At 38.7% G+C, this 17660-nt stretch overlaps 1 protein-coding gene across 1 annotated transcript in view; it reads right to left on the minus strand.

Moving 5' to 3' along the window:
* LOC128369407 (contactin-associated protein-like 4) overlaps positions 1-17660 on the minus strand; it is a 95675-nt gene that overhangs the window by 12604 nt on the left and 65411 nt on the right. Inside the window, exons 16-19 of the mRNA XM_053330445.1 lie at positions 12704-12922; positions 5719-5958; positions 2831-3055; positions 1124-1257 (exon numbers count right to left, since the gene is read on the minus strand). Coding sequence (XP_053186420.1) covers positions 1124-1257; positions 2831-3055; positions 5719-5958; positions 12704-12922 — 818 coding nt within the window. The remainder of the gene's footprint in view (positions 1-1123; positions 1258-2830; positions 3056-5718; positions 5959-12703; positions 12923-17660) is intronic.

The raw sequence follows: 17660 nt of genomic DNA on the forward strand, positions 1-17660 counted from the left end.
ATCAGACTCTGTTTGTTCCTCTTTATTGATTAAAATTATACACAAATGCTCACAAGATCCACCATGAGTCCCAGTAGGTGACAACAGGCGACTCATTATCTCAACAATGAGAATACAACTCATTTTAAATGGTAGGTCCCCATAACTGTAAGAACTACTTTCCCTGTTTCCACACAATGAGAGGGTAGCAATACAGCGGTTCGATTCCCAGCCAATGGGCAAGATACTGAATCCTAAATTGCTGCCAGCGGCTGCGCCAAGAATGTGTGAATGATTATCTCTCCCTGATGAGCAGGTTTGCACCAAGCCCCAAGGATTGAGCCAAATTAATATAGCGGTTAGACTTTGTAATTACAATATCATGTGATGCAATTTGGCCCAGAAATGACTTTCCTCCATAGAAATCCATGATCCGTCAGCATATGAATGTGTATGTGAATGGGTCAATGTGCCTTTTAGTGTAAAAGTGTGTTGGAGAGGTTGCATGATTCCTTTTGCAGGCTTAAGTCATCCTACATTACATCTACAATTGTGTCCAAGCTTGCACACAAATCTGCACATAATCCTGCTCTTGCAAACCTTTTCCTGCACTAAAATGTTAATTCACAGACTGAATAGTGCTCAGAATTAATTTTGTGCTCTCTCACATATTTTGTTGTCTATATATTGTCATACTTTTCAGGCAAATCTCCCAAAACATGGTACAGTGAATTCATCCAACTCTCTGTAGTTCATGGTGTAAACAGCTGCACATATGTACTGTATAGATTCTGGGAAAAAATGTAAATGCATAAAAAATACTTTAAGTCCACTCCCAGTTTAAGTGCAGTGGAGGCTTCAAGTTTCCACATCAGACTTGTGTAAGTTGCATATTGGACCTTAGTTGACTTCCATATCAAGATCGTAGGTACTTTCAGATTTAAGGTGAGCAGAGAGAAACTTTGCACTTTCAGCAGATTAAATGTGAAAGTGGCTTATTAAGACACTGAAAAGCTTTAACAAGTAAGGCATAGGCAGTCCAAAAAAATAAAACATACACAAAAAACACATACTATATATGGAATAACAGTTTTTCTGATTGCCTGAGAAACAGCGACTACAGTGTACGTTGTATGTGTGTTACCTGCAGAGACACAGAGTCCGTCAGTCTCCTGATGGTAACAGTGTGTAGCTGTCCGTTGGCCAGACTCCTCACTCTGCTCCTCAACACTTCAGCCTCTCTGCTGCTGTCCAGCTTGTATCGCACCTCCAGCTTATCTTCACCCACACACAAACACACAAAGTTTTTCCAGTTGAAACTTTTTTCTTGATAAAAAAAAACATACAGGCTCCTTCTTCTAATCCTCACTTCTCTTTTTTTAAAGATGTATTTTTCACTTCAGTGATGCATCTTAATGATAAGTATCTGAATTAATAAAGCTTTCCATATTAAGAGGATTAGAGCTAATTCCCAATCAATAACACAACCCAAAATCTAATTACTTTCTTAATATTAAGAGCTTTAAGTGCAGATTTAATGAAAGCCAAGTGTTGATAAGAAAAAGAACATCATCCTTCAAATGCACATCTAATAACATTTATTATAGTTTTAATCCAATAAAAATATATTACATTATTACGATTCACTATTGCTTTTCAAACAAACATGTATATATACAAATAGGGAATTATTATTTGGTCTAGCCTTTTTTGATAATAAATGTATGGACCTCAGGGCAAACATTTTATATGTAAAATATAAATCAAATATAAAATGTAAATATGAGCCGAACGAGAGGAATCTCTGAGACATTTAATTGGACTCTTAAGTGAAAATATGTTTACCTGATGACTCCACAGTGAGCAAGAAACCTTAATGCCCTGCTGTCCAACATAATTAACATACTTACCAATAAAATTATGTGGTACAAAAATTTTAACTGTAAAAACAAATCAGCATGTTTTTAGTAGCGCACTGACCTGCAACCCATAAGCAGCCCCCCAAACTCTTATTCCCTCATCATCACTCATCAGGTCTCAGTGATGAGACCGGTGAACTGTTTTTTTTTTTCAGCCTGAGATAAAACATAATAGCCGCCCCAGCTGGACAGATTAAAAAGCAGTGGAAGCTGACGGGGTGAATTCAGAGAAACGAATGATCTGACAGGTCCTGATAGATCTGGTAAAGCTGGAGAGCAAAGGGTAAGGTGGGAGCGAGGGAGGGAACAGGAAAGAAGGAGAGGTTGATACTGGGAGAGGATGACAGGGGCGAGAATGAGGGGAAGAGGTAAGATGAGAGACTGGGATGAGACAAAAAGGCTAGGCAAGTAATTGGAAAAAGTTGAGGGAGGAGGACAAAGAGTAGCCAACAGGAAAATGTCTTGATAAGATCATCTCTGGTTTGAAGAGGTGGGAAAAAATACAACTTGGAAGGAAAAGGAGAAGAAAAGACATGTAATTATCAGGTCAAGATGAGGGGCGTTAGAGTTGGAAAACGAGTGAAGGCTTGAAGGGAAAGAGCAGAAAGAAGGAAGAAAGGTTTATAAGAAGCTTTTCATGAATAATAGAGGACAGTCAACCTATGAGTGGTCAGAATGACCTAAAGGAGAGCAGTAAAGAAAAGGACGAAAAGCAATACACAATATCAAGCATGTGTAATCTTATTAAACGATAATTTAAATAAATAAAAAAGCCGTAGGAAAGAGAAGTCAAGTTGGATGAGAGGATTTTAATGGACATTAGACACGTCACCTCAAGCTTGAACCCCGCCAAACAAACAAACTTCAAACTTCAAAACTTCAAATAAAGGAGAAAGTGTTGACTGCCTCCTCCTCCTCCTCCTCCTCCTCACCGTGCTTGTTGATGAGCAGAGCCAGGTATTCTCTGTAGTAGGAGCTGACGTAAAGCAGCAGAGCGGGACTCTGGTTGGTCCTGAAGCTCAGGGAGATGTTCTCTCCTCTCAGGGTCATGTCAGAGTAGATGGAGGACGGCAGAGCGCTGCTGTTCCTGCTTAACTCGTACGGCTCCTTGAAGGTGTAGCTGACAGATGTTTCCGACTTGAAGCTGGCAGACAACTCTGGAGGAAAGGAGGACAGCCACAGAGAGGCTTATTGCAGGATTATACTTGCCAAAATCAGGCAAAGGAAAGCTGATTTCTTTGATAACAGTGGAACCAATGATGGCCAAACCAGCATTAAAGATATTCAAGGTGACTCTTGCTACCAAAAAATCCATCTTTGGCTATTGACTCATGCAAGACTACAAACATATCCGAACCTCTTGAACAATTGATCCTCGAGAGATAAATGAAGGATTTTTGATGATTTCAGAGGAAGAATATGATCTAGACCTGCTTTATGTGAAAAGTGCCTCCAGATAACTTTTGTTGTGATTTGGCGCTATACAAATAAAAATTGATAGACTGATTGATTGATACCAAATGATTACTGGACAGGATGCTTAGCTGCTGACTAACACAGTGGCTGTTTAGAGAAAGATCTCTGTAACAGGCCAACCTGCCACTCATCAAATCTGAACTCCGACTGGGAATCCAAATAAATTTACAAAAAGTCAAATCCAAAGAGTTACACATAAACACAAATATTACAACTGGAAAACAAAGAAGAACAGTTACAGAGCTGCCTGTAAAAGATTTTTTAAAGCTTGGTTTTGGCAGCTTTGCTTTGCTCTTTTCTTCAGGAAGGCCCTCAGACTCAGATCTCTTAACCTCAGTGAGATCTCAGAGAGAGATTGGTACCTTTCTCCAAGTACACTCAACCTTCACTCGTGATGTATTCTGTGATTTAGGACCAGAAGGGGGGGGGGGCAAAATGACATGAACACTGTTAATAATACTATTTTAATGCAATCCAAATCAACAGAATGAAACCCATCAGCCTCATAGTTTTACTATCCAGATGAATGAACACTGAAACAGTCTCAAGAGCTTCAAATCTTCAAGGATAATAATTAGCACATATTGTATATACTGTATGTATTGTATATAACTGAATGTCTGTTTAGACCTTGTAATTTTAATGCTGTCATGATTTACACCTAATAGCGCCCTAATGTCTTATATTACTTCAAATTTGTTTTCTTGATAGATTTCTTAGAAGTTGAATCCATTGACTCTTCCACCTGTGCAAACGTCATTTATTTCACTTTGCACCAGCTCTTTTATTTTATCCTCCAATAGAATACATGCTCAATATGAACAGGATGAGAATAATTGTTTCCCTGGCGGACTTTAATTCACATATTCACAGCAACTTCCTGCTCGGTGTCAATACTATAATAAATAGCTCAGGGTTATTTACACTCAATAAAATATTTACAATGTCTCAACAACTTTGTGTTGCCTGATTACATTGTCAGAGAACACAGCGCAGAAACAAGACAAACATGAACCCTTTCTACTAATTATAGAAAGCAATGTTGAAAGTCGTCAGAAAACAGAGCTGAACTTGTTACACAGATGGATTCACGCACTGCACTAGTTTACAAAAGCTTTACACTCTTTGTGCCTCGACCAGCTGACGTAGATGTGGATAACTCCAGCAGGTACACTACTGACAGTTGCTGGGAAGAGGGCTTTTTAAATTCGCTGAGTTTGCTGAACCCAGACGTAAAAGGTCAATCTGATGACGCATTGGTTACTGTAATGACTTTAACATCAAAGGAGGATGAATATAGATTCCAACACATCAGACAGACACTATTTGCATTAAACCTCTGATGTCACGTGGTAGCTAAGTACTTCTTTATGAGTGTTAAATGCAGTAAAAGCAGCAAAAAGACCCAATATACCTTTAGACTGCAGTAAATGTACTGCACATGGTCTTAAATATTGTAAGAGCTTCTCTGCTTATCTCTACCTGTGTGTTTGATCTTCAGTACTTTTTATTCAGATCCTACATCCTACATTCAGGATTGATTTGCAGAGTGAAGCACACTCTGTATTTCCTGTGTTGACTCTTCTGTTCTTCTCTTAAAGGAACGGCAAGCAGACATATAAACAAAACAGCTTTAACCTTGGCTTGGTGAGATATATGAGTCAAGTACAATAAATGCAGAGCAGAGGGGAGGGGAATGGAGAGGGGAGGGGAGGGGAGGGGATGGAGACATAATGTGACACCGTGAGGCTTGTTGTAAAGTGGGTAGACAGGTCTCCTAGCGAGAGGTCAAGGCAGATGGCACCATTCATTTTGAGTTAATGGCAAATATATGATGGAATAAATCCTTTATATTGCCTCAGCTTTATTAACATAGAACTTAAAACCTCTCTGCAGCTGTGGTCTGTTTTACTGAGTGTGACATTCTGCACAAGCCTGACAGGAGAGGAAAGTCACACATTTTCACTTCCAAATTCCAGGTCTATTTAATATAAAACTACTTACAGAAATTCAATAGTATGACTTGCCTACCTTCATAGTACATATACCAAGGCTGGAACTAGCAATTACTTTCATTATCAATGAATTATTCTGTCTATAAAATGTCAGAGAATAGTGATAAATCCACATTATAGATTTTTAGTCTGCAAATATCTTGTTTTGTCTGGTTAGAAGTGCAAAACCCTAAAGATGTTCAGTATTGTATAAGACACAAAAAGCATCAAATCTACAACTCTGAGAAGCTGAAACCACCAAATTTGGGGCGTTTTTGCTTTAAAAAATGACAATAAGTCAATTATCAAAATATAGAATTGATTTATCGACGTTATTCAACATTTTGTACCTGTGTGGCAGAAGACTCCAGTGAAGGCAGACAGTCCACAGTCACAGTGGAAGCCACTGGCTCTCTCCACACAGCGGCCCTGGTTCTGGCAGAGCGAGCCGTAGCTGCTGCAGTGACCGGGGCAGCCGGGTCGAACCCCTGGCGTGATCTTCGCCCTCTCCTCCAGGTCCAGGGTGACACCGTTCAGCTGCAGAGAACGAATACAGCCCCGAAATCCCTTCTGCCTGGACGCTGTGCCTCCTGAAAACATAAAAACATTGCATGACGGCCTGTACAGTATGCTAACTCTAACTATTCATTTGGAAAACTGAGTGTAGCTGCTAGAAAAGCAATCACAAAGCTTAAGTCAGACATCCCATCTGTAGACGACTGGTACGATATCAATGATGAAATATTTTTAATGGAAAGAATCACTTTCTCCATGAGGCTTCAACAATACAAATTTGAGGACATTTGGAAGGAATGGAAAATGTATATTTCCCTTAAAATTCCCTTTTGTTTAAGTTTTTCTCTTTTTCTTTCACCAATTATTGTCATATTAAGTTTTTTTTCTTTTATTACAATGGAAAACACCTCAAGTTCATATTCTACTTGTTCTATACGTGTTATTTTATAAATGCTTTGTCAAATATATATGCCATTTTAAAGATTTTAACCAGACAATTCAACCTTTATGGTGGAAAACCTATATTAGACACAAAGTCTTATTTCAAGTAGAACATTTTACATACATCTTAAAACATGTCTGGAGGGGATCTTTAAACTTCTTGTGTGTCTGAATCTGCTTCACAGTTTAATATAACAAGCAATCAGCATTAAAGCATGTAGGAATCAAGGTTAGCACACCTAGAACAAAGACTGAACAAACATTCCTGTGTATGACAGTACACAGTCTGTTTTCTTTGTCTCAGCCTTTGTGTGTGCTGACAAGTCTCTGTGTTTTCTTTATCTACAATTTTTCATTTCTTCTCTCGCTGTCATCCACGGCAGATCCGCACGTCTCCTTTGCTCCGCCAGAAGCTCGAAGCTGTCAACATTCTTCTTATGAAATGACACAGTGATGAAAGAGCACTGAGGCAACAAGCTGGAGGTGGAAAAGTGTTTCAGGTAAATAACTTTCATCAGATGTCTTAAGGTCTATCTGTACAGCATCATTCTAGCTGTTGACTGGTTAACTAGACGGTGAGATGCTCTGCTGTATGTCGGTGTGGAGCAGGAAGGCACATTTCCTTCCCCTTCCATCAATTGTCTTCGCAACATCTCCAGCACCTCACTTGCAATTTGTCAGATATAGATATATATATACACATTAGCTATAAACCAGAGGACAGTGAAACATCAAAAATACATCTCCACCTTTGCACACCCACACACCCACACACACACACACACACACACACACACACACACACACACACCTACTGAGTTCAAGCCTGCCAACCTGTCATTTCTGCAAAGATCACGGACTGAAATTGTTATTGTCCTCAGAGTTCAGACATGCCAGCACTTTGCTCTCAGCTTTGGAAGCTAACAACTTCCTGCTGTTCAGCAGCTACAGTTTTTCACTCCTCTCTGTTGAGCCCGTCTCGTTGCTCTGATGTAAGCTATATACAGTAAATTACAAAAACAGTACAAAATGGAGTACAGAGGTGGAAATTCCCTCAAACCAAAAAGACAAAATGGAGAAGAGTAGTTTAAAATAAGCTGACAACAATGTGGATTTGAAGAGTTGAAAGTTTCAGAGAAATTTTCCCAACCAAGTTCTAAGGGAAAGGGAAAGAATGATTTTTTTTCCTCAAAGAATCATGATTTTGCTAAAATGTGTTAAAGTGTTTTCTGTTTAAATCTAATATAGGGGCATGATGTAGTGCAGGGAAGAATCATAGAAAAGTGCAACCAAATCAGAGGAGCAGAGCAGAATTTTGCACCTCTCCATGATTTCACCTGCAGACGATTTATGTCTATGTTGATGTTTAGAACCAATACTTCATATAGCATGGTGAATAAAGATGTGGCATTGTTGGAGTAGCTAATGATAATTCTGGAGACTTTCATGCCTCTGTAATCTGGGGTTTTGCAGAATTGTTTGTATTTTTGTCTGACAATGGCTGAACTACTCAAAAGGTTATTATTTACACATACTTGGGGAAAGTCAGATAGCCATTTATGAAACACTGTTTACCAGAAACGTCAATTGCAGGTAAGTTTTCAATTCCAATCAAAATTGGAATACTTAAAGGTTACATATCATGTCTGGTACATCTTTGCATGATTTATAGTTTAAAAGAACAACACCTTATTTATGTTATGCTGGTCCTTTATGCAGCCCCTCAGTTCAGCCTCTGTCTCAGCTGAGGGGGTTAGTTTCTGCAGACTTTTAGCAGTACCAGAAGCAATGTACATGTTCGAACCAGGCGAGGAGTTCTGGTCCTCTGGAATCAGACCAACGCGTTCTAAGTTACTTCCATGTTGGCCTCATTTCAGAGGACCAGAACTCCTCGCCTGGTAGACACTCAATTCTGTGAACAGCCAATGAGAGTAAAGCCTTCACAATCTGGAAACTCTGAACAGGTAACACGGCGAAGGCATTAAGCTCATCTACAACCGTACAACTTCAGCTCAAACACAGATGACAGCTTCTCAACATCAAATGAAGACAGTGCTTACAAGAATCATTTCTGATGGTAAGACCATTTGTATAAAGCATAATGAGGGATCTGTGGAGTAAAGATCAAAGCAAAGATCAAAGAAGCCAAATGCAGATAAACTTCACCTCGGACCAAAGGAGCAAAGCTATCAGTGGGACCTTCGAGATCAGCGTGAATTTCAACCTCATACTGTATATAACCTTGGCCTTAACAAGACGATTACAGTCTCAATGATCTCAGCGATCAAAGCCATCATCAAAGACAACATACGTGGTTCAAAATACAAAGAACCTCAACCTGCAGGCTCAAAAAGCAAAGTGTAGAAAGAGTGACTAAACTCAAAAGTGCAGCAGCGAGAGAGCTTCAACCACACTGCTCTGAGAAGAGAATTACAGTCTCAACATGAAAGGTGATTATGCAATAAACACACACACAGAAAAGGGCCACATATGTGTGACGTACACACTGAATAAATTATCAAAGAGTGCAGTAGGGCTGCAACTAATGGTTATTTCTTTATCATCATGTAATTGTTTTTAGCCACACTAGCAAAGAGCTGGGATGACAATGTCACTCTGTTAGTCAGTTGAAAATGCAAATGATTCATATCCACACAAATCAAGGCTGTCAATTCAAACATTTGGATACAAAAACATCTATTGTCAATCATTCTGGTAAACAACACCGGCACATCCTTCATCATCATCATCATGTCATTGTTTTTAGCCACACTAACAAAGAGCTCTATGGATGAAAATGTCATTCAGTTAGTTATAAACATTCAAAACTTGACTATTATATTCCCAAGAGGATGAATGCTGATGACTTTGGTGGTCTTCTGACTTTAGGTCTTGTGCCACCATGAAGTTGAGACTGTTTTTTTATTGGATGGATTACCATTCAATTTGGTGCAGATATTCATGTCTACCTCACAACTGACTGTAATAACTTTGAACATCTGGTTAACATTTTAATTTGCACAGTACTTTGGCCAAATATCTGAAAATCTAATTATCCATCAGTCTCAGCTGTGCGTTGAGCTATTTATCATGCTAGATGATGAGCATGGTTAATATTATGCCTGGTAAACAACAGCATGTTCATATCATCATTTTGAACATGTTAGCATGCCAGCATTAGATTTAGCTCAAAGCACTGCTGTGCGTCAATACTGTAAGTAAAGCCCCACCGAGATGGTTGTGTGGCTGCAGACTCTTGATTTTGTTATAAATTAACTGACAAGTTTCTCCTAATCTTTAAAATACTGGAAAGTCAAAAAGCATTTGGTTACATTTTTAAATATCCAGGGAGGGAGGGAGGGAGGGAAGGAGGGAGGAAAGGGAAGAATGGAGGAAGGTAAGCTGGAGGAAAAAGGGAGGAAAGAAGGACAGAAGGAAGGAAGGAGGAAGGAGATAGGGAGGAAGGAGATAGGGAGAAAAAAAGGACAGAAGGAAGGAAGGAAGGAGGGAAGGAAAGAAGGACAGAAGGAAGGGAGGAAAGAAGTAACAGTCAAAACAGACAGGGTCAATTCGGCCCTGGAGTACGACACAAAGATTAAATATCCAGTTTTGTTCACTAAAAAGTCAGTGACTCAATTTTAAATGATATAAAACCAAGAAACGTATAAAATCTGTTTAAATTAGGAACTGGAACCAGATAATATTTAACATTTTTGCTCAAATAAATGACTGAAACTGTTGATTTACTAATTGTTTCAGCAGTGTTGCCAAACCTTAAATAAATAAATGTGGAAAATAAGATGAATTGATTTTACCTGTGTGGTCACATTAAGGATTTGTGAAGCTGAAAGCAAGCTGATTACACTCTGTTTCTGTTTTCTTTGAAACAAAACAAACAAAAAACACTCACAAGATGCAGCAAACAAATATCTGAACACAGCAGCCAACACGGACACCGATGCAGCATCAATAAACCACGGCTTATCTATCCCAGCCAGGCATTACAACAAGTCATGTGGATTCTGTTTGCAATGAATGCAAATATCTTTCACTTGAAACTACTGCATGTGGATATTTTACACCTATATAGAAACCAGAAAATCAATCCTATGGCTTATAAATCCATGTAAGGCAATAACATGGAAATATAATTGACACAATGTAATCCACTGCCCTGTAAATCTGTACAAGGAATAATTAAAGCTCATAAATACAATGTTTATAGAATTATTGCTTATAAATTCATAGCCAATCCTATATCTTATTCATTCATACAACTAAGTAGACTGACTTATAAATCTGTGAAAGTCTCGTCAATGATAATACAGCTTAGTTATTCATAATGTAAACTAAGGATTAGAAAACAAATATTTTTCCTTATGTATTTGTTGATGGCAGGATTATAGCTCATAAATATCCTGTATATAATCATACAGCTTGTTACAGTAACATTGTGGCTTATGATTACATAAAAGCTGAACAGATAAATATGGCTTGTTTATACACATACATACATTTACATTTCACCTCTGCACAACTTCCTCAAAGACACTTTAGCAGAAAATATATGATAACATTTTAACACTGACAGTTTTTTGACAAAAGAAGAGTGGAAATGCTAATTTTTCCCCCATATCTGCACATCAAATCAAGACGGTCGAAGTCAAACATTTTAATATAAACACATCCAGTGCCAAACATTCTGGTGAATAATGCCAGCCCATTTCCATTTCAACACATAAATCCATTAGGCTTATTCTAGTGTAGTGTGCCAATAATTCAGAAGTAGACATATATGCGTTCAGACTGATGGTGGTGACTTGTCGGCTATTCAGAGTGGATTATCGGCTAAACACATTCAGCAAATCAATATTCACCTCGATTCCCTGCTGCTGCTGCTGCTGCTGCTGCTGCTTTCAACCAATCTCACCAAAATCACTGTTTGTTGGCTTGTTTTTTCCTCCACAGTGTGTGTTTACTGATATGAAATGACGTACATAATATTTATAGAATGATAACACCTGATAACAAATGATGGATTTTCCTCTTTTTTTTGTGGTCACAGATGTACAGATGGGAGCGAGAGGTCAAATGGGAGAATCTGAATTGTGGAATTGAACTGATGAGGTTGAGATAAACAGAGCTGCGGTATTGACGGAGATTGTATTGGAGATTCTCAGCTCGCCGATTGTTAATTACAAGTCTGCTTAATAAATAATTTACTGCTTTCAGGTTCATTTTAAGTCTATTTAAAGACCCTCACTGCAAGAAAATCTGTCTCTCTCTCTATATATATTACTGCTGTGGGCTTTTTTAAAATGAAAGTGATGATTGTTTAGTGGTCAAAACCAACGATTCAGCACTTTAATATCCTATCGTGCTGAGCAGCTAATGGCGTTTAGCCGATAGCAGTTCCGCATTTTGACTCAGAACATTTCTTGTAGAATAGATGTGCAGCTCTTCTCATATCTAAAACATTTGAGCAGACAACAAGACTGAGCTAGCAGAATAATGTTTGTTAGAAAAGTGACTTTTAAAAAGTATTTTGAATGGATTGAGGATTGTGAGGATCTTTAAACAATGATCTGATGTTGCACACTTAGCTGTGTTGGGATCTATGCAGTGCCACACTTCCTATAAATACATATGTCAAATTGGTATCTTCTATATTCAGTGCTGCTTAATAGAAATGAGTGAAAAATCGACTTGGCACAGCCAGATTAGCTCAGTTTAACAAACTATTATGCTTTTCAAGCTTAATTCATTGCAATGAATATTCATGAATATTCATGATCTACAGTTTTGTGTCTCTATTTTCTATTAATTGTTTCCTGTCTCTTTAAAAATGTTCAAGAATGGCTCACAATATAAATAAATTTGAATCTTTGGTAGAGACTATACTCCTTGGTATAGATGACTGTTGAGTAACAAACCATAGCACTCCAGTAATGTTTCATTGAGAAGGCTACTGTCTAAAGCCAATGTCACTTTTTTTCATGCTGGGAAAGACATAAAATAATTTGACTAAAAGTTCTGTAAGCAACCTGCTGACAGAATGAAGTATGGAGAGCAAGAATGATAAAAGGACATTGAGAAAAGTGAATGTGGAAGTTGTTGTTTGAGAGAGATGAAGAGAGAAAAGCACTGACGTTGTTCCATTCCCAAGAGATTTGAGAAAGGGCCTTGAACCCACCAACATTGAGACTAACACAAAGAAACTCCCCCCCCCACACACACACACTTGCACTGTTAAAAGAGACTGTTTTATAATCAAAAAGAATCCCTTAAAGAAGCATAAATTAACAAAATATCCAGACTATGGAGGAAAACTTTGGTCATTTGGTCCTCATGAATACTCAATTAAAACAAACTCCTCACCTATGAACAGCTGGCTGTTGAGCTGTAGGTGAAAGTGTCCATCAGCAGGAGCCTCCTGTGTGGCGACAGGAAGCTCATCCAGTCGAAGAGACGCCTCCTTGACGTTCCTCTCAGCTCGAACTCGGTGCCACCGGTTGTCATTCAGGGGGATGTTGGACTCCACGTGAACCGCCAGCGGCCCGTTACCAACGTCGAAGGAGAAAACAACCTGAGTGGAGGCTGATGGGAGGGAGAAGAGGAGAGAAAAGAGAATAGCAAAAGAGGCGCAGGGTGATGAATGTAGACAACAAATAGGAGGAGGAAATGGGTGTAAGGTGAAATAGGGAGGCATCAAACGAGGAGAAAGAAAACATATAGTCAGTTAGTGTACTGTGCATGTATTTGACTGTAATAACATGTAATTTCATCAGAGAAGCTACCATTTATTTAGCAAACCAATCTTAATAATAATTGCATTGTATTTTGAAATTCTATATTTGAATTGTTTTGACAGAGCTTTGATTAAGCTGTCACAACAAACGTGTGTTTCTCCAGAAGTTTAATCAAGGAGATAATTTCAGGTTTGTGAATCAGAGTTCAAAACTTCTTTTAGCAATACCTAATCTATTAAAAAAACCCAATGGTTTTATCATTTAAACTGAAAACTTTACAAAAACAAAATACAGTGACTCCACATGAAGGAAATAAAGAGCTGATATTGATGAGTCCAGCTATATCTAAGCAGTTTCTTCACATTACATCTCAAATCTGAATATGCCATCGGGTTGCTCATATAGGAAAACCTACAAAAGCACATTCAACATTTAGTCATGTACATGTTTAGTCAAAAAGATACACTGAAAAATAGATTTCAGCCTGGCGGTGGCCATGTTGGATTTATCAAATTTTGAGGCATTTTGGAGCATTTTTGAGCTTCACATACAGCAGATTTGGATTCAGCACCCCTTAATACCCCTAGAAATGTTGTATATTATAAATATTCCCAAAGTGCCCAATGGTTTTATCATTTAAACTGAAAACTTTACAAAAACAAAATACAGTGACTCCACATGAAGGAAATAAAAGCTGGACTCATCAATATCAGCTCTTTGTTTGTGCTGAGAGCTCATTTATTACTGCTGCTGCTGCTGAGGAGACAAAGGTACCACAAACACTGCTGTAACTCTAGGGAGCAGTTGGTTTTTTACTGAATGGGTTTAGTTTATCTCACGCATGCACATGATGATGACACACATGTAAAGATGCTCATGTTTGATACACACTCCTGCTACCAAAGAAAGAAAAAAATCAATACCCACACACACTTATCATCTCTGCTTGGATTTATTAAAAATAATCAATGTTTTGGCCACAAGACAAACAGGACAGTGATTAAGACTTAAGCCTTAATGTCCTGAGAAAGGTCCTTGTGACCAAAATGTTGGCTCTTTTTAATAAATCAATAGTGTGAGGGAATTGACTTTTTTACTTTGGAATTAGATCTCTGGGGGAATTGATTGTCTGCAACACAGGAGAGACAAAGCAATTGGTGTGCATGTTGCCTTCTATCCTACACAGTCCTGTCAATAGTTTAAACACTATGCCTGTGACTTACAGGTGGCTTTAATGCACCACGAAATGCAGCAACGCACTGACAAAAATATAGGGAAGAAGACTGCAAGCTAGTAAAGTAAAGATAGATGTGAAAAGAAAAAGCAGGATTTAAAATACTTAAAATGAATCAGCTTTGCCAACGTTTTGGGAGGAGGGAAATGTGTTCAACACGTTTGTTAGACCTCAAAGATTCTGGTGAGTAACACTCAAAGTAAACATGACTTTTGTTTGTTTAACCCTCCTGTTGTCCTCAAGTCAAGGAAGGAAGGGAGGAAGAAGGAAGGATGGAAGGAAGGAAAGGAGGAAGGAAGGAAGAAATGGAGGAAGAAGGAAGGATGGAAGGGAGCAAGAAGGAAGGAAGGAAGAAAGGGAGGAAGAAGGAAGGAAAGGAGGAAGGAAGGGAGGAAAAAGGAATGAAAGGGGGAGGAAGGAAGGTGGGAAGGAAGGAAGGCGGGAAGGAAGGAAGGCGGGAAGGAAGGAAGGAAAGGAAGAAAGGTAGGAGGGAGGGAGGAAGGACACGCAGAAGGAAGGCAGGAAGGCAGGAAATAAGAAACAGTCGAAACAGACGGGGTCAATTTGACCCATGAGGACGACACGAAGGTTAATAGAAAACTCTAAAGGATCCCTTTATAAGATTTAGTTTTCACTAATCACTTCTGACAGGTGAGGAAAAGCATAAACACAAATCCAGCATTTAATTTCAAATGGGACACATCCGTATTATCTCAAATAATGGCTACAGGACACTAATCTCCCCTAAAGCCTCACTTTGTGATATAGGCTGAGGACACAGGTGCATCTTTACATACAAATCTAGCCAACTACAGATGGAATGAATCTTCATAACAGTATAAGTCTCCATGGCTTCCACAGTCAACTATACCACCAAATGACACACATGGGAACTGAGACAGAGGCTATTTAACAAGCAGGTAGGTTGCACTCAAGTGTAGGGAGACCAGAGAGGCAGACTGGGGTAATGTGGATCTCTCTGGAACAGAGTTTAATTACTCACACACAACAATACAACAAACATTAACATGAATAGAGCTTCTAACTAAGCAGAGTGGGAACAGCTCTCACAGGATAACAAACAAAAGACAACTGGGTAAGAGGGTAAATACTGATTACATGGAAGAGTGCAGTGAGTTGCTTCTCTCCAGATTGCTGAGTATAGTGTGGTCACTTAAAATCAACCCTGAGAGGGACACAATGTTCTGGACAGCATCTTGTACCCTCTACCAATAGTAGAAAGAAACTAAGTACAATTTGGTGTTAACATCTCCAGAAACAGGGTGGAGGTTACTGGCACAACTTGACATATTTCCAAGGTGGATGGAGAAGAGAAAAAGCCTGAAGAAAGTCAAACATTGATTTCCAGAAGGCATACATGAGGACTTTTCAATCAGTTAATTTTTGAGTATTTTAAATTTTATTTTAATATCTCTTGTGTTTGTGATTACGTAATGGTTTTTATGATGTATTCTATTGTATTTTTTGCTTTTATTTATATATGTATGTGTATGAGGGTAATTTTGTGTATGTATCTATCTATATATGTGTGTATATATATGTGTGTGTGTGTGTGTGTGTGTGTGTGTGTGTGTGTGTGTGTGTGTGTGTGTGTGTGTGTGTATTTATGTAAGCCAATATGGCGTATCACACTGTTTAGATTTTAGGCTGTATTTTTCTGGTTCATGTACCCAACCCACCTTGGTAGATAATCCATTGACTGATGCATATCTGGATGCATTAAATCGGTTATTTAACTGTTTTTTAAATATCTTATTTAAATGCTGTGTTTTATGTTGACCTTGATGAAGGCCCTAAGTGGAAACACGCTGGTCTATTATTAAAGTTCTCCTATACTACAAGTGTTGCTAGAGCTTTGACTTTCTTCAGTGTTAGCACCTCCAGACATCATTTGAAAAAAATGTTTAATATTATTTGTACTTATGTTGTAGTATTGTTATTTTTGACAAGTAAAAAATTGGAATAGTTTCCTCTGAGCCCCAGTATCTGATTCAGGACCACGGCCAGCGTCTCAGCCCTGTTGGCACTGCCTTGGTTCAGCACCATGGACAGCACCTCAGCACAGCACGTCTGTATTTACTCCTCTCATGCTGTCTGCTCGGCTCTCTCTGTTCTCTAAACAACCAGGAAAAGATTTAGGGGAGTGCAGGCGAAGCGAACCATCATCCTTCATGTTGTGCTGGTAGAATTGAGGATGTATTACTATGGGAGTACACAACAAGATGAAACAATATCCCAGCATCCTACGGTAACTTCATTTAGAGATTGTTCTCAGCTGCAGCCACAGTGTTACAAAGTGATCTGAGGCAGCCGGAAATGGAGCAGCAGTATTCAGAGCTAGAACAACCACACTGACAATGATTTCCCTGAGGAAGGAGGCTGTTGGTATAGCAGTGTCCCTGTATTAGATTCTGTGTGTGTCCCTTCAAATCCCATTTCCTAAACGTCTTCCAAAATACAGCACAACACAAAACTATGAAAATAAAAAAAATAAGGTAAAAAGGTAAAGTGAGGTGAAATAGCTTAAAAAAACAACAACATTAATGCAGTGCATGTACTATACAAAGCTCTAGAAATGACACACACCATTGCTGCCCATAAATGTGCACCTCATACTTTACTGCATATGCTGCACTCTCATAACCATACAATCACAAGGACACCTTGTTGGGTAATACAGCTATATTTTAAATGACACAATCTATGGAAGGCTATAAACATACATCTAACCCAGGCACATTTCTATGGTAAACAAACTAAATAACACCCGGTTGGTTACTACTGTCATAATCTAAATGACACACTGTGGCACCCATAAATGTGTGCATTATAATAGAGACAGGAATTAATGGAGAGTCAGGGTGGAAATACCTCTGAGCTCATAAAATGACAATGACAATAAAATGACACCAATGAAATGAAATTAAAAAACAAGGGGGCAAAAATCTGGGTGTAATTATGAGCTCCTTTTTTATGGATTTTATCTTACTGACATTTCATTTGTCGTGTTAAGCATACAATTGCTGTGCCATATGAGTTTCATGGTTATACGCCTCCACCAGCGCTGGACTAGTAACTTGGCATGCCAGGCATTTTCCAGGTGAGCTGATCCACCTTGGGATGATGTCATTTAAATTTCACATTTTTTAATATTATATATGTTTTATTGCTAACGACCAGTCCATAAAACAAGGGCAGCGATCCATTGATTAATTTCCTATAATAACACTAGGCTGGCCCAATCACATCTCTCACTGGGCCCCACTCCTCCCCCTCTGTCCTCTCTGTTTATCGTGTCAGATGCCGTAGCTCAGAGCCAAACATTTGTGGA

This window comes from Scomber japonicus, chromosome 12, assembly GCF_027409825.1.
Source record: "Scomber japonicus isolate fScoJap1 chromosome 12, fScoJap1.pri, whole genome shotgun sequence".
In the NCBI taxonomy this organism is placed as follows: Eukaryota; Metazoa; Chordata; class Actinopteri; order Scombriformes; family Scombridae; genus Scomber; species Scomber japonicus.